The sequence below is a fragment of the Lineus longissimus genome, chromosome 12 (assembly GCF_910592395.1).
Source record: "Lineus longissimus chromosome 12, tnLinLong1.2, whole genome shotgun sequence".
Lineage (NCBI taxonomy): Eukaryota > Metazoa > Nemertea > Pilidiophora > Heteronemertea > Lineidae > Lineus > Lineus longissimus.
Window position 1 is genome coordinate 16,267,109 of NC_088319.1, and position 27,471 is coordinate 16,294,579.

Genomic DNA, 27,471 nt, shown 5'->3' on the forward strand with positions numbered 1-27,471 from the left:
TGTCAAGATTATACGTGGACTTGGTACACTACGGCAATTTGATCCATTCCTGATATCATGCTACAGAATGGTAGTCAGTATTCTGACTTCTACCAGTTCTTTCACACCACATAGGGATGAAACTCTATGTGATGGGCACTGAAGATCTAAGCCTCTATGAAAGTGGTCAGGGGCTAAAATGAAAACTGCGTTAGGAGAACCAAGTTTTTATAATGCTTCTCAATGTGCATCCAATCTCATGCAACTTCATCATCACACATACATGTCTAGTGCCATGATTCACCAAGAGTAAAACAGAAGCTGCACTCTTGCAGACACTACGGTATCAAGCAGCCCTTGGTGTCGTGTTATTATTATCTCAAGCCTGTTTTTTACCCCAGCGTTGTTGAAGACGTACAAGTAGGTTGTGAGGAGGTCTCATGCCAGGTCTGCAGAGATATAAACGAGGTATCTTCTTTTATTCAAAATCAGTAAGTGCAGAGTTGAGCACTCCCTGGATGAGCAACTGACCACCTCTGTGGAACCATCACTTGCCCATGCTTACCAGTACTCAGTAGGGCCGTATTCAACTTTTTGGGGTGAATTCTTGTAAGCTCTCTGGGCGAGGGGGCGGACAACAACATCAGCTCAGTTCAAACACCAAATGGAATATCTGAATCCAGAGTACCGCTCTTCCAATAAAGGCCTAACTGAGATCTGAATTCAAGCCCACTGGCTATTACATTAGCACTTCTCACCCAACAATTTTCATTTCTGTGAAAAACCTTTCAACTGATACACATCTAAATACCTCCACTTCCAATATCAAAATACAATGGAACTCCACACCCTCATGCTCGCTAACTGATGCTAGATGGCTAGCTATGAAATGACAATGACACACTATGCTAAATTTAGCTAGCTTATATACGGCAATCAATAAAACTAGCAATAATTTCATGAAATGTACCCAATTACAAGGGCGAATTTCCAGGGACCTGCAGAGAAACCACTTTCAGTCTGAAACTCCTTTAAAAGCTGAATCTATGAACAGTGTTCACTCCTAGCAACGGAAACATTCCTCGGATAGAAGCAGTCGATCCTTTTATCAACTCATCGCAATTACATCCAAATTATACGGGAAACAAATCAGGTCCTATGACCACGTAATCGGCATGTTTTCTCATGAAATTCCTGTCAAAATATTAGTTGAATCCAAAATTGAACTCAGTAGCAAGCTGTATCCAGGCTCCCGTTAATTTCCTCACACAGTAGCCAGTAACTGATGACGATTCAATGCAGTAAGTATGAGTGGTATCAATGATGATCAACCACCAGCACCTCTAGGGGATAAACGAGGAACTAAACAAACATCCAAAGGGCAACAACCACTATAAAGTCAGAGAGGATTCTATCTGGAAATACAGCAAACCACATGGTCTCATCCAATTACATACCCTGGTCTTTCTTGAAACCTTTTAGTCGAACCAGCAGTGTATGACCGACAACTGAGATAAGCTGCTCATGAAGCCAATGCAACCAGCAGGGCAATTTTGACCCTACACCCATCTCTCATAAGGAAGATAAGGGCAACATGTCCCTTCCGACTCTGAACGACTTGTCATTGAGAAGGATTACAGTCTGCTTCAACATGCATACATGCATCAGTGTTCTCCATTCATTGTTGTAAGGATGGTGAACTGAGAACTTAGATTTTCAGGATGCCAAGGGTGGTAATTTCTTATGAAACTGGCTTTCTGGTAAAGATGTTCCTAACCACGGAATCTTTGTGAAGATAAAAGTTGGTGAGTTTGCTCATTTTCACTCAGTTTACAGTTGTAGAGTAGCCCACCCTACCATACATTCCCATGGAGAACACTGAGACAGATCTTCTGTGAATGTCGTGTCCACGAGGATTTATAAAAGGGGATTACCTTGTTGGAAGGGGCGGAGCATCGTGACCATTTTCTGGCCTCCGAAGAGAACTGTCATTCTGGTACCGCTGATTGCCACTTGGCGAAGCACTGCGACCTTCACCATGCCTCAACGTTAACGGCACAACCGGATCACTTGACGATCGCCTGTAGTTGTCCTGTTGGCCGCTAGAGGGCCTGCTGCCGTCAGAGTGTGTTTGTTCCTTATCAGGTGGTGCCGGCAAAGGTCTGTTGCTCATGTCAGTGTGTTTACTGGACGACCGTGACTGGAAGGGAACAAAACATGAAAAGCAGGACTCTTAAAAGGTGAAATCAAGTCGACAAGTTTTCTGAGCAGACTTGCGACAAAATAGCAACCAATCGCTCATCAATGATTCAGAGCAGGGGTAGCTAGGATTTACAAAGCATGGGAATTCCGAATGCAGAAGAAGAGGAAGTAGAGATGGTTGCTTACCACTGGATCTGATCCTTTCCTTCCTAAAGTAGGATGTATACACTCCACCTCCTCTCTGTTAGCATGACCATTCGTTCTTCGTTCCCTTGTCCCGATCGGACTACTCCTCTCCCTCGTTCCTAACGGACTTCCATTACCTCGTTCCTTCGATCCTAGTGGACTACTCCGTTTTTCCGTTCCATGCGGACTACTACGTTTTTCCGTTCCTTTTGGGCTACCCTGTTTATCACTAGAATGGCGATGACGCGTTGTGACCGGACTAGACTGCTCATGTGATTGTCTTCGATCGTTTGTAAAATCAAATGATTGTGACGGACTTGCGAGACGGTGATGGACCGCCAGTGTCTCCTGATTGTCTATGCTTTCCTTGAGGGAGACTACAGGCGACCCATATGATCGCGGGGGATCGAGTTCGATCTGTTTTAATAAAGGTGGAGGAGGCGATTCGCTGCTACCATCGGGAAGTCCTGCTCGATGTTTTTGTTTTGGCACTGCCTGTTTGGCCTGGAATGTGATTGGGAGATTGGGAATGAGACCGATGATAATCGTTCATATATTCACAACTTTCATGTTTCAAGGAACGCCATCAATGCCTTCATTTCAACCTGACTAGTAGGGGGGACATGCCGGGATTTCCAACACCAATGCTCCAGAGGTGTTGATGGTCAATGAAGATCAACTACCCCAGGTTGGCCCTTAAAATATGTAACATGGAGGAGATGATATTGATATTATCTCGATACGACACTTACCCAGACTTTATTCTTCCCCACAACCCTGTTGGCCTCTTTTTCAGCCTCGATCTCAATACTTTGTTGCTTCTTGGCCTCCCGCCGTGTGTTCGCCATATCAGCCGCTGTCGGCGTGGAAATCAGCGACAAGCGTTTCGTAAGATCTTGTTTGGCTTGATGTTCTGTCTCCTCTTGTTTGGCCTTCTGCCTTTTCAACTGTTCCTCGATCAATTCGTTAAAGGTTGGCTGCTTTTTTCGTTGACTTGCGTACGCCATTTTGAAAGCGTTTCCTACAATTGTATTTAACTCCTCGGCCTGGAAAAAAAAAGTGATTATCAGTTGTGTGAGCATGTAAGATAAATTGCTGGTTTCACTGTTCACAAATGCTCATTGATATTAGTTCCACATCCAATTATCAGATGGCAGCACCAAAGTTAGGTAAAGCACATGTTGTTTTAACTAATAGGCTGTGCATGATTAGGTCCTGTTTCATGCTTAATTAGTCATGATTCAACTGTCTGCTTTAAGGCCTAGCCCATTTGTTTGAGATTTGTAACACACATATTGAATACGAATTTCAACATTCATTTCTCAGTTTGTTGCGTACACGGACAGATGTACTCAATAGGTCAATTGTGAAACCTGAAGGCTGGCAATTTTTGTTGCATGCAATAAATATCAGATTTCTGCAATAAAAATTGCAAGTCTGACATTCCTGTGACCCTAAGGAAAGCACCCCTCACCTGTTCTGGTGATTCTGTTATAAACGCATGGCAGTACTGTACATTCATCTGTCCCTTCGGCTCCCGAGCGAGGAATGAAAACTGGCAGAACTCTGGATCACATGTGGCGTATGATATCCGCTTCATAGCGTGGGCCATGTAGACACTCTGAAATAGAACGGACAAGAGATTACCAATCTTGCACCAGTGGTCATGTTTATCGGAATGAGAAAGATCACTTGCAGTTTTGGCAAGATTTTTGCCCCTGGTTCTGGTTGTTTAATTTGCAGTCCTCAGAGGGGAGTTTAACTGGAATGGACTCGGCAAGTAATATGTAACATAGTTTTAACCATTTAAACCCTTTGCTGGCACATTCTCAGACTTAGACTACAATTTTTGACAAACTGACTGCAGACTCTACCCCAAGGAGTACTTTGCAGTACATGTCCAAAACAATTCCCTGCACAGCTAATGTGATGCCTTCCCTAATTGGTAGCTGGTTCTCTCAAACCTCATGAATATTCACATGTTTTTGCTGTCTCATATCCATGCAAGATGCAACAAATCACATAAATAACAACAAACCAAATCATCATGCGGGTTACAAAAAAATCAAATCAAATATCACAGGAATAAAGTGGACTTCACACAACAACATAGAAACCATACATTTGACGAGTTTCATGCATTCTGTGGCCGGCTGGAACTGCAAAAAGTCAAAGGGATTCACCAGCACGAACAATTACATAAATGAAGTAAAAATTTTTGAATCTATTGAGAAGCAAACAAAATATTGTGACCAACAACATCCACTGCAACAAGGAGGGAGTCTCACGGGTGGGGAGGGGGTTTAAATCATGTCCATTCAAATCTAAAGAGGGCCTAAAGCGCTTTGCAAACGAGTCATTGCAGCGACCTGTGACGTAGTCATGACAACATGACGTCTGTGATCTGAAAGTGACCTTCGGTTGGTTACTACACAATCGTCATGTTGTCACAGCAACCAAATCACTCGTTTTTGAAGCGTTTTAAGGGGACACCTACCTGTATCCTATAATGCCCTTTCTAAATAGAATAAAACGTAGGATATTTAATATATGCCCACGATAGTATCAGCAACGGCAACGAGAAGGGGTAGGCCTAATGTGGGGAAGTCACAAGTTCTCAAATCACTTGAAACAAGCTGTCTACTCCATAACACGTCCAAATGTTAGTAGGCTGCAATGTCATGGAACAGTCGACTTCAATTACCAAACAGTTCTGGCCAATTTAAATTTTCTTGGCAAAATTGATATTCCTCCTTCAAATTTCCAAACGATAGTCTCAGGAGCCAGGTGGCAAAAAGCAAGGAATAAACTTTTAACTTACGTCTCCGTTACTGCTGCAGACTTTAACACCTGAGAGAGATATCACAAGTAGGATGGACTTGCTTTTAGTCACGTTCTAAAAAGAAAAAGTGAAAGAGGTCAAAATGACTCTTGAGAGATGTAACAAACAATCCCCATGATCCTAATATTTGAGGGGGGTAACTGACTTCAGGATGGTATAATTACAATACTGATCAGAAGCCAGGACCTATCAGGCAACTGCTGCCACCTACCAGAATATGAGTGAACCATCAGTAACAGCTGCTGAGGCATGAGCCATGAGTCAACGACTGTGTTGACGTGTGATCTAATGTACTCTATGAGCAATGGTTCACAGCTGATTGAGATGCTGAATATCATCAATCAGAAACACCTTGAAAATCTATATACAAATATCAAGCTAAGCGCTGAATACAACAATATCTGATTTTCTGAAATGAAGAGCTGAAACTTGTGGGATGTCTGTCAGCAGGCTTCCGAACGATATCCTGGTAGAAGAATATCATGGTAGAAGAATATCCTGGTAGAAGAATATCATGGGCAATGGTGTACAGAATACAAACTAAATTCTGACTCCATTATCCCTTCTTGTACCCCTCCCCAAGGCAGAACCCCAGCATATCTTGATTAACACTTAAGCCGAAGTCCACCCAATAGGACACCTACCCTCATTTCCTCGAGCTGTTGTCTGACGTATTCTGTTCTTGCTGCCTGTTCCGTCCCGAGCACAGCAAACGAACCGATGTACTGCAAAGACAAAATCAACAAAAATATTAGAAATCCATAAAAGTCAACGCTACCAGTTCTCCCAGTGTGATTTCAAATTATATTCAAGATTCGACCACAGTGCTCATGATGCCGTTTCTGGTCCAAAAAACTTCTGATAACGTGACAAATTGCTTGTAGGGTTGAGTTGAGGCTAGATTCGAGAACAAATCAGAAATCAATATGAAATCAGCGCATCTCTCCCAAAACTCTTTGATCTTACCAACCGAACGTATCAGGTTATTTCTCTTGTCTGACGCAGCGTTATTGCTGACAATCATATTTTGTGTGTTGAAGGCATCAGATTTATCTGCCGAGTCGGCCAAGTAGCCAGGTTGCCCGCTAATAGCCACTTGATTCGAGAGGGCCGCTTCGGCACGCCTGATCAATACTTGCAACCATAATCGCATTATTCCGATCATATTTCGGATCACGGCTGGTAACTGCGAAATGTTTTTATCGGATTTTTTCCATTTTTGTACGCGGTTGATAAAATATGGTAAAATATTCATGAAGGTTCCTTGCAGACGTCAAACTTTACGTAAACACTATTTGTAGGAAGTGTTTTGTACGATTATACTTTTGAAAAGAAATCGCACTGGAAAGAAAATATTATTTCATGACCAGTTATTCATGATGGGATTGGGAACTGATTTTATGGCCCTGCTCAAGAAGTAAGTGGAAGCACATGGAATCCATCGGGAACTGATATTACAATGTATATCCTTTGAGGATGCACTTTTGCTTCCGGAAACCTCCCTCATTCTAAGGAAGGGACATGACCAGGAAACATTTGCGCTAAAGATCTGGTGTTTGCCTTGAAAACCATGACCTGAACACCAGCCAATGCTGCGGCCTAGAGTTGATGAGATTTTGATAAACCTTGATGTGACAAGGCAACATTCTGATACACCAGTCTCTCTTTCAATTGATCGGGTATTTATCGTTGGCGGTTATCGTCTCAATTCAGCATGCTGGACGACTAATGGCACAGCAACGATGAGGAAAAATCGAAGCATCTTATTGTGGCTGATCACATCTGAGCCAGTCAAGCTGGCTGCAGGGGTGTCATGTAATTAGATCTGATACTGCAAGAGTTGATAAGTAAAGCTGTCCACAATCATTCTTCGCACAGACATAATATGTAAGCTTATGCTCGGTGCCGTTATTGGCCCAACATGGTGTGACGTCTTGTTGTGACATCCCCTCCCCCACATGATCAGGATAAAACAACGAATACCCTGTATAATCTGAATGCATTGCGGTGAAAATGACAAATGCTCTGAATGCCCCAGGCAATATCTAATACCATCATCAGGTATCAAGGATCCCTTAAGATCTGCCACGAATATCCCAGACGGATTAAGAACCATCGATTTCTTCTTGAGTTATAGGCAAGGCGGCCTGAAGGGTATTTGAAATAATGCACAACTTCGAAGGCTGTCAACGCTTCCATCGCTATGTGATGATCAAAAGGTGTGTAGAACCAATCTGTGGCATTTGAAATGTTACTGCTGTAGTTTTGGACTGTGTGTCAAGATGATAGGGCTGAATTACAGGCAACTGCTGACCTCACCTTGAGAATGAGAGTTCAGTTCTCATCCGAACCTCAGAAAAGCATTGCTGACAGGATCTTCTAGGCCCCAATTAACCAGAATGCAGACACAACACAGAACAGGTCAGACAACCTGAGTAATCATGATGAAAGATGGGCCTGCTCCATTTTGCACCTGTGTGCCATTCTTTCTCAACTCTCATGTAGTAGAAACAGTCAACTAACATGTACACGTAGATATGTTATATAGACCCCGAGCAACCTGAAGAAGACTCCATCACCACCTCCCTCACCCTAATTTGTCCTCAAAGACACACTTGAAATTGAGCAAATGGGCTTTCAAGATATTTTCCGACCATTCATGCCCGCTGGCATCCCATCATATCATCGATAATTTCCCAATTTAGAAGGGCTTTGAGCCAGTCAACGCTCTGTCAACACCTTGGGCTATAGAACAAACTGGCTTTTGTCTGAAGGAAACTCTCTCATGTCAGTGCCCAAAGTGATGTGGAAGTTGAATATAGCTCACATCAGGAGGAGCAAAATAGCACTACTGGTCCACTCCATCCTTGGTAGGGGTCTGGATCCACAACCACAGTGCCCTTGGCAGGTGTCTGGAGCACAACACCACACTGCTAATTCTTGGTTACAGGAAAATTCGTCCCCGGATAATTCGTCCCCGGAAAATTCGTCCCCGCAAATTCGTCCCCGGATAATTCGTCCCCGAGGATAATTCGTCCCCTAGGAAAATTCGTCCCCGGATAATTCGTCCCCAAGGAAAATTCGTCCCTGGATAATTCGTCCCCTAGGAAAATTTGTCCCCGAAAATAATTCGTCCCCAGAAAATTTTACAAAGTTAAAAGTTTCTGACTTTACTTTCTAAGACCCTTAAGTCTTGTCGAATGGACTGTAGTAATAACTACTACTTTCGATTTTTCTCATTCAGTGTAATATCTCTCTTTACTACCCTACTAGCTAGTTACCTACCCCACTATTTTTATAGTAGGTAGGGTAGGCAGGCAAAATATTTTATGGAAGAATTTAGAGCTTTTCTTTCATTCTGACCAGTAAAAATACTTATTTGAAGAAAAAAAAATTTATTTTGCCTGCCTACCTCTACCTACTATGAAAAAAGTGGAGTAGGTAACTAGCTAGTAGGGTAGTAAATAGAGATATAACACTGAATGAGAAAAGTCGAAAGGAGTAGGTAGTAGTTATTACTAGAAAGTAATGTCGGAAACTTTCAACTTTTGTTAAATTTTCCGGGGACGAATTATCCTCGGGGACGTATATTCCGGGGACGAATTTTCCTCAGGGACGAATTTTCCAGGGACGAATTATCCACGGGGACGAATTATCTGGGGACGAATTTTCCTCGGGGACGAATTTTCCAGGGACGAATTTTCTCGGGGACGAATTTTCCGGGGACGAGTTTTCCGGGGACGAATTATCCGGGGACGAATTTTCCTAGAGCCCTAATTCTTATCCAATTTACATCAATATGTACAAGAACATACCACCATCGGATAAGGAGGAGCGAAATAACCCAGGATTGATGAGAAATCGGTCTACAGCGTTGACATTAATGGGCCGTTATACCATCTCAATTCCGGATACCGGAGATGCTAATTCCGATTTACAGCCCACACCGATCACCAGCTCAGGCTGCATACATATGAAGGTGACATGAAAGGCTAGAGTGCACTTTGAGGCTGTGGTTTTCTTGGTTATCGAGCTGATGATACACTGTGATCACTGTTCTCTTGGCTCTCATTTGCTATAAGTCATGGTGAAGACTCCAGAGGAAGTCAGGGGGCATGTAGATTACACCATTTCACAGCGTCTGCATAGTCAAGCTGCCTCCGTCTCAAAGTATTTCTCAACTTATTCAATGGAGGACCAAAAGATTGTTCACACAGTAAAGGCTACATTTTGAACGTTTTTGATTCAAACAACTGTCAATAAATCCCATATTGCTGAACTCACCGACCACAACATTAGGCATGTGAAATGGTGTGGGACTGAATCACATAGTAGATGTGAGTAACGGAACATAGCCTAACAGTGCCCACACAGCGCATCCTGTATACATTACACAGAGGATCATGTGTACTTTCTGTAGCAGACGATCTGTGGGAATGAAAGGAAGTTCAGAAATCAACAATGCTCGTTTTACATTAGCTTACTTACATCCAAAGCCAAGATGAAACTGATCTAGAAAGATCAACGATAGACCTTTTTATCAAAGAACAACAATACTCACAAATCACGAGGGATTACCCTTTGAAATTTGTTCTGAACCAGATCTGACGTCGAGCCCTGCACAACAAGCGATTACATTTGCGATGAACGCTTCTTCTTGACTACCATACATTTTCTTCAAACAAAATCGAATACTACTTCAACTTCCCTCAGAGGTTTGCTTAACAGTAATATTCTACTAAGTTCCACAAATAACAGGACTTCTTTCCAACATGTCGCCCCAAACTTAATCAATTAATTCTAAATCAATTTGTAGAGCAAATTAGATTACCAGTCGCTACATCACGGGCTTCATAACATTAGATACACAAGGCATATGATCAGTGGCAGGGCAGGACACTAATGGGAAACGACCCAAAGGGAAAGATATTTACAACAACGGCATAAATGGATCGGCTGCCATGCTGCAAGCATTTCATATCAAGCATGAGGATGTCATGAGCAGCGGCCAGGTCTTGTATCTGCTGTTTACTAAAACTTTGTAAGCCAAGCTCCAACCTTTGGGATGTCCTGATGATGATGGAAGTGGCATTGATACGAGAGAAGGGAAAATGTCAGAGTAGCTTATTATAAACAGCAATTAAAAAGGCTCGTCCAGTCTCATTCAGTAATCCTTTTGTCACCGAACTCAGATGAAAAATGATCCCTTTTTCATTAGATAATAGATGCTTTGTTCCATGACTTGCTCCAAGGACGTGTTACACTATTGCATTATATTTTATGTTAGGCTTTATAAAATTGATCCTCAATGGAAAGGTCATATACAGAATGCTCAGGAATAATCAGGATCCGATTTCCAAAAGTTATGCCAAAGCAGCCCCTCTCTGTCAAGACAACCCCCTCTGTATTAATTCCTTAAACCGAATCTTCAGAAAAAAATCAAGCGAAATTTTTTCTCTGATCACAACAGAATATATCACCTTCCGTGCAGTAACCATAGAAATGACGTTCCAGGTTTCTCCCCATAAATCTTGTTGATGGTACCTCGTTCTAATCTCTTTTACGCTCTAGACTGCTCCAATGGGACAAGCAGACTCGGAAAGGTAATGGAATACACACTCTTCAAGGCAGCAGTTAGGAGCTTGAACAATGAAGAGCAGGTGGGCTCTGGACACCAGTTTCAAGCGGGTTTTTTTTTCTGACCAAGCCGAGGAGGGCTTGCATTGGACACATAAGTCGTGATGTTAGTGGAAATTTGGTCAGCAAGGCTAAAAACCACGCTTCGGTTACAGAACAATTAGGCCAACACCTTGAAGGAGTGCCATTCTCGCTATTCCAGGCGAGAAGTCTACCGAAATGATCAGAAGCAACCTTTCCACTGACAGCCCTGACCAAAATGCTACATATCCTGATCAAATCAGGGCAAACATTAAAGAATTCTGGTGGTGAGATTTTCGGCGATTGACAAATGGATCAATTTCACCCGACTTCACAGGACATGCAGGACTAACCTTGAAAGCCAGTATCAGAAATAATGACAAACCATTGCTTTTCCAACACGGTGCCTCATCCATCTCAGACATCTCAGTTAGAAAATAGAGCACCAGCAACCACAAACTGATTGATTCCTCCTCATCAGGCTCCTAATAAAGGAACACAGGATATCAAATTGCGGATCCTGTCAGCAGCACATGGCAATCTTCCCCAATCTACTCCAGCGATAATTAAAGACCTAGTCAGCCATGCTATCACAAATTGAAAAGGAAACCAAAATGGGTTTTTTTTGAGCTCACGTACCAGTATCCAAGGAAACTCTGGCTGATTTTACTGATTTTACTGATTTCACTAAATTATCACCGATGGAATGTGAGTCACTTTGAAATGAGTTCATGCACAGGGGGATCAGTGGGATAGTTGAGCGCTGGGCGGATAGTTAAGTGCTGGGCAGTTGTGGGTTAGACTCTCGGATGGATCACTGCTGTCTATGTGTCCCAGAGCAAGACACAACATGAGATCTAAGACCAAGATTCAGTGTAATTGGTGCCTATGCCACAGCAATGAAAAGAACTTGCTACCTTCAACTCCAGAAAAGTAGCTCAGAACAGACACCAGTATGAGATAAAAGTTATAACTGGCAAATTCTTTACATTTCAAAACTTTTTCAGTCAGTTTTGTAATTTGCTACCGGCGGCTGGTGGTTGGTTTGTAAGCTGAATGTTTACAAATTTTGGTAGGCGGTGAGCTTACCATGAAATAAATTCTTCTATTTGTATTTGAGAGGCAGTTCACCTACCCTACTGTACCTATGACCACATCCCCCCAACCCCTCCCCTCAGGAGAGAGAAATTACAACACTCAGCATCAAAGTCATTCTGTCCAGTCTGAAAGAGTTATCCATATTACATTGACATCAGACCTTGAGCAGAGTAGACGATTATACAGACTACAGAGGAACAATTACTTGTCATTATTTAGCTTTGTAATATATGGGTCTACACAATTATAATCATCATCAAAGTTGTTGAGAATTTCCACACAATAGACAATTAGATACATGTATGTGAGTAAATAATGAAGTCTGATACAATAGGATAGCAATTACTGTTTATCAAGTGCAAAGAGTTATGTTGTTGCGATCAGGGATTGTTATGACGGGCTACTCACTGGCTGCCCGCCACCGCACATTCACATTCCCTTGGTTCCAACCAAATCTCAGTTGACAAGCAGATGGTATCTTGCTTTCACCAACTGTCTTGTTCTGATGCAAAATCAATGTTTTCCTTCTTTTTGTCAAGCATGAGCAGAATTAATTTCTTGACTCACTTATTTGCAGGCTGGGCTAACGGTTTATGTTCGTACTTCAGAATCCGGCCAATAGTGTTAGTATGAGTAGCCTACTAGTTCAGGGTTTCCTGGTGTGACGGTGCTCAGACCAAAAAAAGACCCAAAAGATTCCATCTGAAAACATTGCCCTGAAAACTAACTCATTTTCTATGACAGACCTCAATCCATAGCTGAGAAGAACCCTCACTCCCATACCTCCCAGGACAGACATGCGGGAGCTGTTGGTGGAAGCAGGCCAGGTTATTTTCACAGAAAACATCCAGGTGCATGGCATGCAGCATGAATCTCTCAACATGCTATCATTACTAAGTGGCCATGGAAATCAATTTCAAATCAAACATGATCAAAGTGTTGTCACCGTTTGTACACACAAGATCATACGCAAAGTAAACTGTACTTATCAAAGAACAGTGGTACTCTGATATCAAACTGTTTTGGAAGGTTACTTCAGACTCATACTCCAGGCTGGTCAAGATCTATCACCATATCATGCCTGAAATGACCTCTGAAGGGAAACTGATTCGAGGAAATGAAACTGAAGGATAAACTTCAGCAAGAATATCAACAGTTGGCATGGAGATGAAGAATGCATTTCAAGCAGGCAGCTTTGGTCACATTATTGGGTAGTGTGCCGTTTCCGATGAAGGAAAGCAAGCTTTGCATGTCTGAGGCATAAACATGTCTTCCATCCTGCCCAGGAAGGAAAGCCATACTCCAACAAGACTTGCCAGGAATGGCCTATAGCATAGATGATATGCTTACTCCAAACAGCCTGTTTCACCATTTCTTTTCAAGAGACTTTGATCGGCTTTTATATTATGTCATCAGGCTTCTCTCGAGTTGGCTTCGATAACCGCCAGCTGAATGAGTCAATCAACGAAGGATCTGAAGTAGTCATCCACTCATCTTACTTGATTGGCTCACTTAGTGGTGAGGCAATGAAAAGATGGTGGCAAACTTGATACTGAATGTATCCCTGGGCGGGAATGCATGGCACATTGGGATGCTGGTATATTATATGTATTTTTACTACGGGGTGATGAAATACAGATACTGGTTAGGCATGATCACTTCATTTCAGCTGCAGTAGTTGGAGACATCCCGCAGTTGCAATCAGTCCTTTACTGTCATGTTTGCCACCTGGCCTTGTCATGAGCACCTTGCCTAAGGCTGCAGAGCAACGAAATACACATCCAGCCTGACACATTGGTTCCCTGTAGGGAGGTATACTGTGCTTGGTACATGTACATGTGTAGACTTGCGAGCCTCACAGGGAAGTTCAATGGTACTAAGGATATTGTCGCCACTCCTGCTAACTACGGCCAGGCTTTGGTTTCAGAGATATAACAGGAAATTTCTACATTTTCAAGTCTTGTAACCGAATCTCCAGGATGTAGAACAAATGCTCAGACCACAAATCAAGCACCATTGGGATACGAACCAAATCATTCTGTTCCCACGGCAACCAGAGAATCAACCATATTCTCTCATGGACGGATTACAAATGACCACATCAGGTCGTTTACGAGAAAGAAACCAACGATCTTTAATGGCAACAGAGGCATATTGATGGTGCAGTTGTCAGCGGGGATGGAATAATGGAAAAGTCGGTATAAGGAATCTAGACACTGCATCGTTGTGAAAGCGACGTCACAACAGTTTTGTCTGAGATATTCACATCATTTTTTTTATGCAGACCGTAGTGAAAATCAGCATCACTTATTGAGATACCAATACTGTTATGGGAGTATGGGACAGTCTGTCTACATAAGGTGCCAATTTGAGGGAAGCAAAGCACGCGTTAGTCAAGAGCCTCACAGCAACATCGTTATCTCTATCACTTGAGGACAGGTCTGCGACAATACGAATCAAACCCACAACTCTGAGGTTTAGTACATGTGCTGTACAAGCGTCACCACTGTCCGCGTCTAGACATCTTAGAACAAAGGCCATCAACGCAAAACAGTGTGGATATCTCAATCATCATGGAATTTTCCTCCATCATGCTCTCTGCAGGAACGTGCACGCTACACGAGACTCCTCGGTCAATCAATGGATATGAACTTCCTCATGCGTTTAATCCGAGGTATGAGACACTTGCAACGAGCTGTGAACTGCATGTGTAGCGATGGGTTACAGCATAATCCACGCATGAAGTGAGTCACTAACGACAGCCTTAACGCTATCCATCATGGTGATTCAACGACCAAGGACGCAGGAGACATAACAAATATTGCAACTGATGTGTATTTTACAGAACTTCTGCCATGTCTGCATGAGATTATTGCTTTTTCCCTCGTAATAAATATGCTGGGCACTGGTAGTATCATACTGCTGATTGGGTCCCATCATATCATGATGAGTGAGATGCAATGGCAGGATCATAATCCTGGTACCTGAAGACAGGATTACGAGGTTGTATTTCAGCTTGTTTTCTACACACAATCAACCATAATGGTTCCCCTCACTTCTAGCCTCGCTAAATAACCATTAACTCTGAAAATACCCAATGATCACATTCACAGTCACACTCAGCCTGCCAGACATCAATGTTCAACCATGATGGTTGTAAGAATGGGTTAAAGCTATCGATCCTCACCCCCACTGGGTTATTCTCCCCGAACCTCAGGCAGTATGACAATATATGCACTTTATTCTCTGGAATAAAATGCTTCAAAGATTCATGAGTATCGAAGCATGATCAGCCAGCGTGGATAGATACTAACTGACATGAAAGGGGTTTACAATTTTGTCCTAAGACGCCAAGCAAACTTTGCGCATATTTTAAGTCCACAAGAACATAGCAACAACAAACAAATAAATATCTAAATCCAGTTTAAGAACTGTCACCCAACCATATGCACACAGAGAGAAGGCACATATAATTTCAATATGCAAATTAGTAGGTTTTTGGAAAAGTTATCTGGAGTTTTAAAATAGTCACAGTATGCAAATACACTGACCATTTTGTAAATGGAAGGTCAATCAAGGACCCTTAATTAGCCTCCTTCAAACAATGGGCATTGTTCACTCTCTGTCTGAACATGACCACAGTATCCTGGTGTGCTAATTGGCTATTGTGAATAACAAGAGGCCCCAGGGACTGGCAACTCAGCTGAGTGATTACTGGCCTATTTTGTAGAATTCCTGCAACAGGGTCCATGTATAGTGTGTCGTTTTCATTGAACCAGGCAGAAACAGAAGAACTGATCACAATTCATTATTTCATTATCAGAATGATGTGTTGTTGAACCTTTATTGGGCTGGGTACTTGACAATATACTTGAACCTCCGACAAACTTGACATCATCGACTCGTGATTTGTTCACACAATCATTTCCTCTTGTTGATTCAGATCAAGTAAGCATGTCTCACAAGTCCGTTTTATCACCAATGACACTTATGATCTCTACATTAAACTTTAGTAAATAGGTCATTATAATCAAATTATCAAAACTTTGCATTTGAAATTTGATCAATTTAGCAAAGGATTGCATACTTTAAATCACACTTTATGATGATAATATTAATAATAACAGGCCTGAAATAGGCTAAATAGCCAACCACTTATTTTCATTAATAATTATGGAAGCTAAGTGGCTGGAACAATAAAGTAAACATCAAATGCAATACATGTAAGCCTATTGATTACAAGAGCAGAGTCAGTGGTCAACTCCGGCCAAAGTTCTGTACTGAAAGAACAACATTCAAGGTCTTAGAAGTAACTAAAAGCTTTCCCTGTCATACATTTCTCAGCCATGTTATCCACAATAAAAGTGCACGATTAGGCCAATTGATTTTCCCACACACTAAGTGATCTTGATCCTGTTCCTGTCATGAACATCTTCTAAGTCACGCTTTTCCAAATGATTATGATCTCATATCCTTCTTGTAGTGGGACAGCGTAGGAGTTTCAAACCAGCTCTTGCATGTCTTGGGGAATCAAGAAAATGGTTGCAGACAGGTTCTCCAACGCTAGTGAAAAACTTTGAAAAACTATGTCAACCCCCCAAACTATCCTGAGTGTCACAATGTACTCGGGACAATATAGTCAATATCGCCACAACACACAGAAAATAATCACAAAATAAAACTAAAAGCACTTCAGTTTCAAAGCAATGCATTATCAAGGGAGGCTGTTCACGGAATAGGACAGCTGGCCTATCCACTGAGTGTTAGGCAATACCAAACTGCTTTTTCATTGGGAAATTTCACAACAAGTACCCCACTTTAGCACCTGACATGTCTGATATTCCATAACATGTTGCGAATGGATGGCGCTGATTGTGTTTAGGTTGGCTCATGGTAGTGTGTTTACCAAGCACTCCATGGACACTATTCCATCCACCCTGTCCACAGAACATATCGTCAACAGCAAGCTCTGGTGTGAGTAGCATGTAGGCCAGGAAATACAAAGTTAGATTTTGCTCTTTATGAAATCATTAACTAAGTGTTAGATGAATAGAGCTTCAGTACTTTTTCAACATTAGATGCATTAGAAAAACTTAAATTAGGATCTTTGTTCATGGTTTTTCTGCTGTAGGGGTGCAACCAAGCAACTATTATGTGTTTTGGCAACTGTCATACACATTGTACCATATCCACAATAAATTTATTGAATGATGGATGGTTTATGAATCTGCAAACCCAGGAGTAAGTCACGTAATCATCATTAATTATTTCATCATCGACCTCCATCCGGTCTAATCCCACAGGTATGCCACAATCCCATCAGCTTAGCCCGCATTGCTGGTTGCACTCTGGCTCACTATAAATACAGGCAAAGTGTGTAATTTTTTAGCCATACAAACTTTCTTTGAATAACTATAAGAGATGCTGGAACGGGCGGCTAGAATTAAAACATCACTTGACTCGTAGCGAGATAAAGAGATACACTCTGAATATGTCAGAAGGCCTAAGGGAACTGTTGAAAACGCCAAGCCACTGACTGTGACCCTTTCTTTGTTTCACGTTTCAGGTGAAACGCATGACTCAACTGGTAACAGGTTAGAGCTCAAACTTCTTCAAATGCTACCATTCAAGTTATGGCAAAACTGACAGCAACAATGTGTCATCATTCATGGTCATGTACCAGTATCTCCCCTGGCCTACCCAGGTGCAGTTACTCTTTGCAGAGAGAAATATAAAATTGTGACTTGTCGTCGCCGCTTGACTTGACAAGTTGACATGCTCGAGCCTTGACCTAACATGAGCCAAAGTGAAAAAAGGACTTACAGCTGCCTCTCTCACGGCTGTGCATTCAGTGTCCCTGGTGACGACCCTGAGTGGAGCAATACATGCCCCGTCAGGCAGCTCATCGGGATGGAAATCATGCACATTGGAAGCACTGTTGTTTCTACTGCTCGGACTGGAAGAAGCACTTTGTCGACCTCGGTCTACACTTCTGTCTCGTTTTTCTGCTATATCCCGACCAGCAAACTGGTCTGACTGCTTCCTACCCTTAATGGCAAACATGTTAAACAATTCCACACAGTTTATTCCACTAGATTTTTTGTACTTTATCCCCACAGAGAGATTTAATCCATCACACAGAAATCTTTGTTTAGATTTTACTCCATTTTGGAATCGGACTTTTCCTTTTACTTCCGGGTCATGGGTCGAGTGGTTGAGATCCGTTGGGAAATTGGGTTTTGTGACAGATTGGTGAGCCATCTATCGAAAATTGGCGTAACCAGCATTTTCCTGAGAAGGCGGGAACTACACTGCCGACACCGGACGAGCTCATGTGGATCACCAACTCATTTGAATGACCATGTGAATACCGTTTACACATCCGAACGTTACAAGATTTGAATAGCAACTCTTTCCATGTGAATTGTGCTTCTCTTTAGTATGAATAGCCTACTACTAGGCTACACTCCCAAGACTCGCGATTTCCACTCATTCCATGTGAACTGCTTCTCTCCTGTGTGAATACCGTTACATTGCCAAGATAACAAGATTTACAGCTCTTATGTGAATTGCTTCCTGTACGAATAAAATTCACACGATTACCCCGTTCCTATGAGACTGGTATTTGCTGGCCTCTATGACTAGGCTACTCTCGTCCATTGCGCTCTCTTCGCATGGTATTACCTGTTGTAGGTTAGTATAGATGGCATGACGAACCAACATTGTCTCATTATAAAGCTAAAGCTGAACTGCCGATTTTGATGTGGAACTCTCATCTGTAATTGAGATCAAACGCGATTTCTGTTACTAAGCCCCCCCCCCCCCCCGGTCCCCCACCCCCAGTCCCCATCCCCCATCCCCCATCGCTTTTTAAAGGGACCATATCAAAATGCTTGCTCACGCCAGGCCCTTACAGTAGAATGGCAAAATGACTTTCTCCGTTAAAGGCCTGATTCAGCCTTTTCTCTGTTTATAATTGAGCGCAATAATTGATGATCGTTGCAGAATTAAAAGACAATTTGTTTGGTAATATACCACAGTGAATAGTGGAAAAAGAATTACGGTGATAAACTCCGGGTGAATATGTCATACATGTTACTCTATTGAGATTGTTTAGCCCCGCAGTGTACATTAATTCATCACGCGAACCCCGAGGCTGAATATCTACTTTCCATTTCCTTTTACGTAAATAGAAAGATGTCTTTGTTAATTGCATGCCAATAAGGGCAACGACCTCTCCGCGTTGACATCTATGGCGCCTAATCAGAGTTGAAAAACCTCATATCATATCCCTAGCGATAAACATTGACTCCATTTGGCAGTTCATTGAACTGCCTCATTTAAAGGGGATCTGGAGGCAGGAGCCAAGTAGGTCAGATTAGGTTACACGAAGTCGTCCACAGGAGTCTCTCCCATCTGTTCTTGCAACGATCTATTCACGCTTGTATGACGAGGATTTACATTTAGTCCTCTAACCGTGCATAATAATCACGAGAAGATTCCCAATTCGCCACAACACATTTTGTAATTCCCTACAAACAATACAAAAAGGTAAAAAATGCAAAATATTTCCCGCTAAGTTCAGCGAGTACTTAGACTCGGGCACAATATTACCCAGCCCCTCGACGTCGTCGTTTCCGAGAACTATTCATAGAGCGAAGGTTGAAATACCGTAAACAAGCTAGGGAAAATCGATGGACGGTTACTATATCAGTACTTAGCAAGGACGAATAGCCAGCTGAACAAATCGTTTCGATCAAGTTATTATATTTGTATCAAGCACGCGCCAACACGTACATGGAGGTCCGTATCTCGGGTTGGCGTTCGAGGTCGCCGGCGCATGGTTTCTGACCACAGAGGCATTTCCTCCGTTGCCTCCGCACTCCAATGTTTCCTACCAGATGCACCTAACATTTGTTTTTCGATTCCCACTTTCTATGTGCCTTGTTGCTTTTCACTACACTCCGGACGCAATGGACCGGCCTCGTGAATATAGGATGACGAAATGAGTGGACTGTCCGGCCCGGGAGTCTACTTTTCCCGCGCAAATTAGATCTCTGTCTCCACGGTGAGCGGGAAGCAGGATGTCCGGCGCTCAATGCGACATTGATTTGATCGGTGAAAATAGAGTTTCTGGTTTAAAATCTCAAAGCCTTAGTGTTGCAGATACGAACAGAGATCAGTATCGATCAATCAAATCAATACATAATTGATCATGTGACCAGCCGTCTGCACCAAACGAATCGTGTTCGATAGACGTGATCAATAGGGATCAGAAATCAATCAAAGGTGGACTCGCTATAACTGAACAGTTCACAGATATTGATTTCATGTTATTATTGATCCTCTATCACAGGCAGGCGCGAAAAGACCCTGAAAGGCACTATTTTTAGAGCGGATCCATAACTTTGATCCATGGCACCGTAAGAGGAGTAATTATTATAACGAGACGCGCTCGCGTCCTCAAGTAACGACGACAAAACTTTATTCCAAGTTCTTGTCGTGTTTTTGTATTGATTTCATTATAATCAATGTCTGATTCTATAATAAGCATTTTTGGAATCTAATCACATTTACCAACTGTATTCATTTCCGCGGATGAAGAGCATTTCGAAGCGAACTATTTTGTCACTATTCTGGCGTGCTCGTTTGTATACCGCATATAAGAGGCGAATAAAATCTCCATTTCAACATGAAAGACTTGACGGTTCAGCGCTGAAGGTGTTTGACTGTGGATCGGCTGGTCACGGGTTCGACCCCCGGTGAATCTGCCGAATTTTTTTTTCTTTTTTTCTTCTTCCTTGTCTTGTTTTCTAATCATCCATGTACAGATGTGAACATTTTCATTATCATCATTATCATACCCCGCACCCAAACTTTTCAAACTCCAGCACATACTGATTCCGGGCGTTCGAGTACATGAATTATGAGGTAGATGTATTGTTTCAATCATCGCAAATCTGCCTAAAACGGCAAGTTTTCTCAGGTACGGGTACGGCAGTGGCGTGCGCCTTTTTCATTGAAACGACCTCGCACGGCCGGCACCGACATATATCGTCGTTGATGATGGAGAGAGCGGTAGCCGGTACATATTGAGCACGGTTCACTAGCAGTTCAATGTGCTCATGACGTGACGAGAGCAAATCTCACGGGTGGGGCGGAAATTCGCCATATTGCTGACATCATCGGCGCCAACAACTGTTTCTTTTGACCCTGCCGGAGTCTTTCAAAACAATAAATGATTGTGTCTGACCCTGCTGACCTCGATTTTGAAAAACTTTTTAAAAAAGGTCATTCAAACGTTAAATCAACTGCAAAGATAATCTTTTATATCACTGAGGTATATACATACAATATGTTGAGAAAAATCTGTACAACTATCGAAATATACGATTACTTGGAACTATTTCGGCTAATCACTTTGCCACCTGCGCGACCTTGTCACTATTGTGGCGCGCTCGTTTGCATACCGCATATAAGAGGCGAATAAAATCTCCATTTCAACATGAAAGACTTGACAGTTCAGCGCTGAAGGTGTTTGACTGTGGATCGGCTGGTCACGGGTTCGACCCCCGGTGAATCTGCCGAATTTTTTTTTTCCTTTTTTCTTCTTCCTTGTCTTGGTATCTAATCATCCATGTACAGATGTGAACATTTTCATTATCATCATTATCATACCCCGCACCCAAACTTTTCAAACTCCAGCACATACTGATTCCGGGCGTTCGAGTACATGAATTATGAGGTAGATGTATTGTTTCAATCATCGCAAAACGGCCAGTTTTCTCAGGTACGGGTACCGGAGTGGCGTGCGTCTTTTTCATTGAAACGACCTCGCACGGCCGGCATCGACATATATCGTCGTTGATGATGGAGAGAGCGGTAGCCGGTACATATTGAGCACGGTTCACTAGCAGTTCAATGTGCTCATGACGTGACGAGAGCAAATCTCACGGGTGGGGCGGAAATTCGCCATATTGCTGACATCATCGGCGCCAACAACTGTTTCTTTTGACCCTGCCGGAGTCTTTCAAAACAATAAATGATTGTGTCTGACCCTGCTGACCTCGATTTTGAAAAACTTTTTAAAAAAGGTCATTCAAACGTTAAATCAACTGCAAAGATAATCTTTTATATCACTGAGTTATATACATACGATATGTTGAGAAAAATATGTACAACTATCGAAATATACGATTACTTGGAACTATTTCGGCTAATCACTTTGCCACCTGCGCGACCTTGTCACTATTGTGGCGCGCTCGTTTGCATACCGCATATAAGAGGCGAATAAAATCTCCATTTCAACATGAAAGACTTGACGGTTCAGCGCTGAAGGTGTTTGACTGTGGATCGGCTGGTCACGGGTTCGACCCCCGGTGAATCTGCCGAATTTTTTTTTTCCTTTTTTCTTCTTCCTTGTCTTGTTATCTAATCATCCATGTACAGATGTGAACATTTTCATTATCATCATTATCATACCCCGCACCCAAACTTTTCAAACTCCAGCACATACTGATTCCGGGCGTTCGAGTACATGAATTATGAGGTAGATGTATTGTTTCAATCATCGCAAAACGGCCAGTTTTCTCAGGTACGGGTACCGGAGTGGCGTGCGTCTTTTTCATTGAAACGACCTCGCACGGCCGGCATCGACATATATCGTCGTTGATGATGGAGAGAGCGGTAGCCGGTACATATTGAGCACGGTTCACTAGCAGTTCAATGTGCTCATGACGTGACGAGAGCAAATCTCACGGGTGGGGCGGAAATTCGCCATATTGCTGACATCATCGGCGCCAACAACTGTTTCTTTTGACCCTGCCGGAGTCTTTCAAAACAATAAATGATTGTGTCTGACCCTGCTGACCTCGATTTTGAAAAACTTTTTAAAAAAGGTCATTCAAACGTTAAATCAACTGCAAAGATAATCTTTTATATCACTGAGTTATATACATACGATATGTTGAGAAAAATATGTACAACTATCGAAATATACGATTACTTGGAACTATTTCGGCTAATCACTTTGCCACCTGCGCGACCTTGTCACTATTGTGGCGCGCTCGTTTGCATACCGCATATAAGAGGCGAATAAAATCTCCATTTCAACATGAAAGACTTGACAGTTCAGCGCTGAAGGTGTTTGACTGTGGATCGGCTGGTCACGGGTTCGACCCCCGGTGAATCTGCCGAATTTTTTTTTCCTTTTTTCTTCTTCCTTGTCTTGGTATCTAATCATCCATGTACAGATGTGAACATTTTCATTATCATCATTATCATACCCCGCACCCAAACTTTTCAAACTCCAGCACATACTGATTCCGGGCGTTCGAGTACATGAATTATGAGGTAGATGTATTGTTTCAATCATCGCAAAACGGCCAGTTTTCTCAGGTACGGGTACCGGAGTGGCGTGCGTCTTTTTCATTGAAACGACCTCGCACGGCCGGCATCGACATATATCGTCGTTGATGATGGAGAGAGCGGTAGCCGGTACATATTGAGCACGGTTCACTAGCAGTTCAATGTGCTCATGACGTGACGAGAGCAAATCTCACGGGTGGGGCGGAAATTCGCCATATTGCTCACACCATCGGCGCCAACAACTGTTTCTTTTGACCCTGCCGGAGTCTTTCAAAACAATAAATGATTGTGTCTGACCCTGCTGACCTCGATTTTGAAAAACTTTTTAAAAAAGGTCATTCAAACGTTAAATCAACTGCAAAGATAATCTTTTATATCACTGAGTTATATACATACGATATGTTGAGAAAAATATGTACAACTATCGAAATATACGATTACTTGGAACTATTTCGGCTAATCACTTTGCCACCTGCGCGACCTTGTCACTATTGTGGCGCGCTCGTTTGCATACCGCATATAAGAGGCGAATAAAATCTCCATTTCAACATGAAAGACTTGACGGTTCAGCGCTGAAGGTGTTTGACTGTGGATCGGCTGGTTACGGGTTCGACCCCCGGTGAATCTGCCGAATTTTTTTTTTCCTTTTTTCTTCTTCCTTGTCTTGTTATCTAATCATCCATGTACAGATGTGAACATTTTCATTATCATCATTATCATACCCCGCACCCAAACTTTTCAAACTCCAGCACATACTGATTCCGGGCGTTCGAGTACATGAATTATGAGGTAGATGTATTGTTTCAATCATCGCAAAACGGCCAGTTTTCTCAGGTACGGGTACCGGAGTGGCGTGCGTCTTTTTCATTGAAACGACCTCGCACGGCCGGCATCGACATATATCGTCGTTGATGATGGACAGAGCGGTAGCCGGTACATATTGAGCACGGTTCACTAGCAGTTCAATGTGCTCATGACGTGACGTGAGCAAATCTCACGGGTGGGGCGGAAATTCGCCATATTGCTGACATCATCGGCGCCAACAACTGTTTCTTTTGACCCTGCCGGAGTCTTTCAAAACAATAAATGATTGTGTCTGACCCTGCTGACCTCGATTTTGAAAAACTTTTTAAAAAAGGTCATTCAAACGTTAAATCAACTGCAAAGATAATCTTTTATATCACTGAGTTATATACATACGATATGTTGAGAAAAATATGTACAACTATCGAAATATACGATTACTTGGAACTATTTCGGCTAATCACTTTGCCACCTGCGCGACCTTGTCACTATTGTGGCGCGCTCGTTTGCATACCGCATATAAGAGGCGAATAAAATCTCCATTTCAACATGAAAGACTTGACGGTTCAGCGCTGAAGGTGTTTGACTGTGGATCGGCTGGTCACGGGTTCGACCCCCGGTGAATCTGCCGAATTTTTTTTTTCCTTTTTTCTTCTTCCTTGTCTTGTTATCTAATCATCCATGTACAGATGTGAACATTTTCATTATCATCATTATCATACCCCGCACCCAAACTTTTCAAACTCCAGCACATACTGATTCCGGGCGTTCGAGTACATGAATTATGAGGTAGATGTATTGTTTCAATCATCGCAAAACGGCCAGTTTTCTCAGGTACGGGTACCGGAGTGGCGTGCGTCTTTTTCATTGAAACGACCTCGCACGGCCGGCATCGACATATATCGTCGTTGATGATGGAGAGAGCGGTAGCCGGTACATATTGAGCACGGTTCACTAGCAGTTCAATGTGCTCATGACGTGACGAGAGCAAATCTCACGGGTGGGGCGGAAATTCGCCATATTGCTGACATCATCGGCGCCAACAACTGTTTCTTTTGACCCTGCCGGAGTCTTTCAAAACAATAAATGATTGTGTCTGACCCTGCTGACCTCGATTTTGAAAAACTTTTTAAAAAAGGTCATTCAAACGTTAAATCAACTGCAAAGATAATCTTTTATATCACTGAGGTATATACATACAATATGTTGAGAAAAATCTGTACAACTATCGAAATATACGATTACTTGGAACTATTTCGGCTAATCACTTTGCCACCTGCGCGACCTTGTCACTATTGTGGCGCGCTCGTTTGCATACCGCATATAAGAGGCGAATAAAATCTCCATTTCAACATGAAAGACTTGACGGTTCAGCGCTGAAGGTGTTTGACTGTGGATCGGCTGGTCACGGGTTCGACCCCCGGTGAATCTGCCGAATTTTTTTTTTCCTTTTTTCTTCTTCCTTGTCTTGTTATCTAATCATCCATGTACAGATGTGAACATTTTCATTATCATCATTATCATACCCCGCACCCAAACTTTTCAAACTCCAGCACATACTGATTCCGGGCGTTCGAGTACATGAATTATGAGGTAGATGTATTGTTTCAATCATCGCAAAACGGCCAGTTTTCTCAGGTACGGGTACCGGAGTGGCGTGCGTCTTTTTCATTGAAACGACCTCGCACGGCCGGCATCGACATATATCGTCGTTGATGATGGAGAGAGCGGTAGCCGGTACATATTGAGCACGGTTCACTAGCAGTTCAATGTGCTCATGACGTGACGAGAGCAAATCTCACGGGTGGGGCGGAAATTCGCCATATTGCTGACATCATCGGCGCCAACAACTGTTTCTTTTGACCCTGCCGGAGTCTTTCAAAACAATAAATGATTGTGTCTGACCCTGCTGACCTCGATTTTGAAAAACTTTTTAAAAAAGGTCATTCAAACGTTAAATCAACTGCAAAGATAATCTTTTATATCACTGAGTTATATACATACGATATGTTGAGAAAAATATGTACAACTATCGAAATATACGATTACTTGGAACTATTTCGGCTAATCACTTTGCCACCTGCGCGACCTTGTCACTATTGTGGCGCGCTCGTTTGCATACCGCATATAAGAGGCGAATAAAATCTACATTTCAACATGAAAGACTTGACGGTTCAGCGCTGAAGGTGTTTGACTGTGGATCGGCTGGTCACGGGTTCGACCCCCGGTGAATCTGCCGAATTTTTTTTTTCCTTTTTTCTTCTTCCTTGTCTTGTTATCTAATCATCCATGTACAGATGTGAACATTTTCATTATCATCATTATCATACCCCGCACCCAAACCTTTCAAACTCCAGCACATACTGATTCCGGGCGTTCGAGTACATGAATTATGAGGTAGATGTATTGTTTCAATCATCGCAAAACGGCCAGTTTTCTCAGGTACGGGTACCGGAGTGGCGTGCGTCTTTTTCATTGAAACGACCTCGCACGGCCGGCATCGACATATATCGTCGTTGATGATGGACAGAGCGGTAGCCGGTACATATTGAGCACGGTTCACTAGCAGTTCAATGTGCTCATGACGTGACGAGAGCAAATCTCACGGGTGGGGCGGAAATTCGCCATATTGCTGACATCATCGGCGCCAACAACTGTTTCTTTTGACCCTGCCGGAGTCTTTCAAAACAATAAATGATTGTGTCTGACCCTGCTGACCTCGATTTTGAAAAACTTTTTAAAAAAGGTCATTCAAACGTTAAATCAACTGCAAAGATAATCTTTTATATCACTGAGTTATATACATACGATATGTTGAGAAAAATATGTACAACTATCGAAATATACGATTACTTGGAACTATTTCGGCTAATCACTTTGCCACCTGCGCGACCTTGTCACTATTGTGGCGCGCTCGTTTGCATACCGCATATAAGAGGCGAATAAAATCTCCATTTCAACATGAAAGACTTGACGGTTCAGCGCTGAAGGTGTTTGACTGTGGATCGGCTGGTCACGGGTTCGACCCCCGGTGAATCTGCCGAATTTTTTTTTTCCTTTTTTCTTCTTCCTTGTCTTGGTATCTAATCATCCATGTACAGATGTGAACATTTTCATTATCATCATTATCATACCCCGCACCCAAACTTTTCAAACTCCAGCACATACTGATTCCGGGCGTTCGAGTACATGAATTATGAGGTAGATGTATTGTTTCAATCATCGCAAAACGGCCAGTTTTCTCAGGTACGGGTACCGGAGTGGCGTGCGTCTTTTTCATTGAAACGACCTCGCACGGCCGGCATCGACATATATCGTCGTTGATGATGGAGAGA

At 42.6% G+C, this 27,471-nt stretch overlaps 1 protein-coding gene across 3 annotated transcripts in view; it reads right to left on the bottom strand.

Annotated features, from left to right (window-relative positions):
• Nucleotides 1–18,138, bottom strand: part of LOC135496686 (tensin homolog) — a 42,291-nt gene extending 24,153 nt beyond the window's left edge. For 2 of the 3 annotated variants that reach the window (XM_064786151.1, XM_064786150.1), the window contains exons 1-8: nt 17,789–18,138; nt 5,854–5,934; nt 5,189–5,263; nt 4,865–4,885; nt 3,842–3,988; nt 3,120–3,413; nt 2,368–2,871; nt 1,914–2,179 (exon numbers count right to left, since the gene is read on the bottom strand). In XM_064786151.1, coding sequence (XP_064642221.1) covers nt 1,914–2,179; nt 2,368–2,871; nt 3,120–3,413; nt 3,842–3,988; nt 4,865–4,885; nt 5,189–5,263; nt 5,854–5,934; nt 17,789–18,028 — 1,628 coding nt within the window. In that variant the 5' untranslated portion in view covers nt 18,029–18,138. The remainder of the gene's footprint in view (nt 1–1,913; nt 2,180–2,367; nt 2,872–3,119; nt 3,414–3,841; nt 3,989–4,864; nt 4,886–5,188; nt 5,264–5,853; nt 5,935–17,788) is intronic. The other variant, XM_064786153.1, reaches the window with a different exon arrangement.
• Between the last annotated feature and the right edge of the window lie 9,333 nt (nt 18,139–27,471).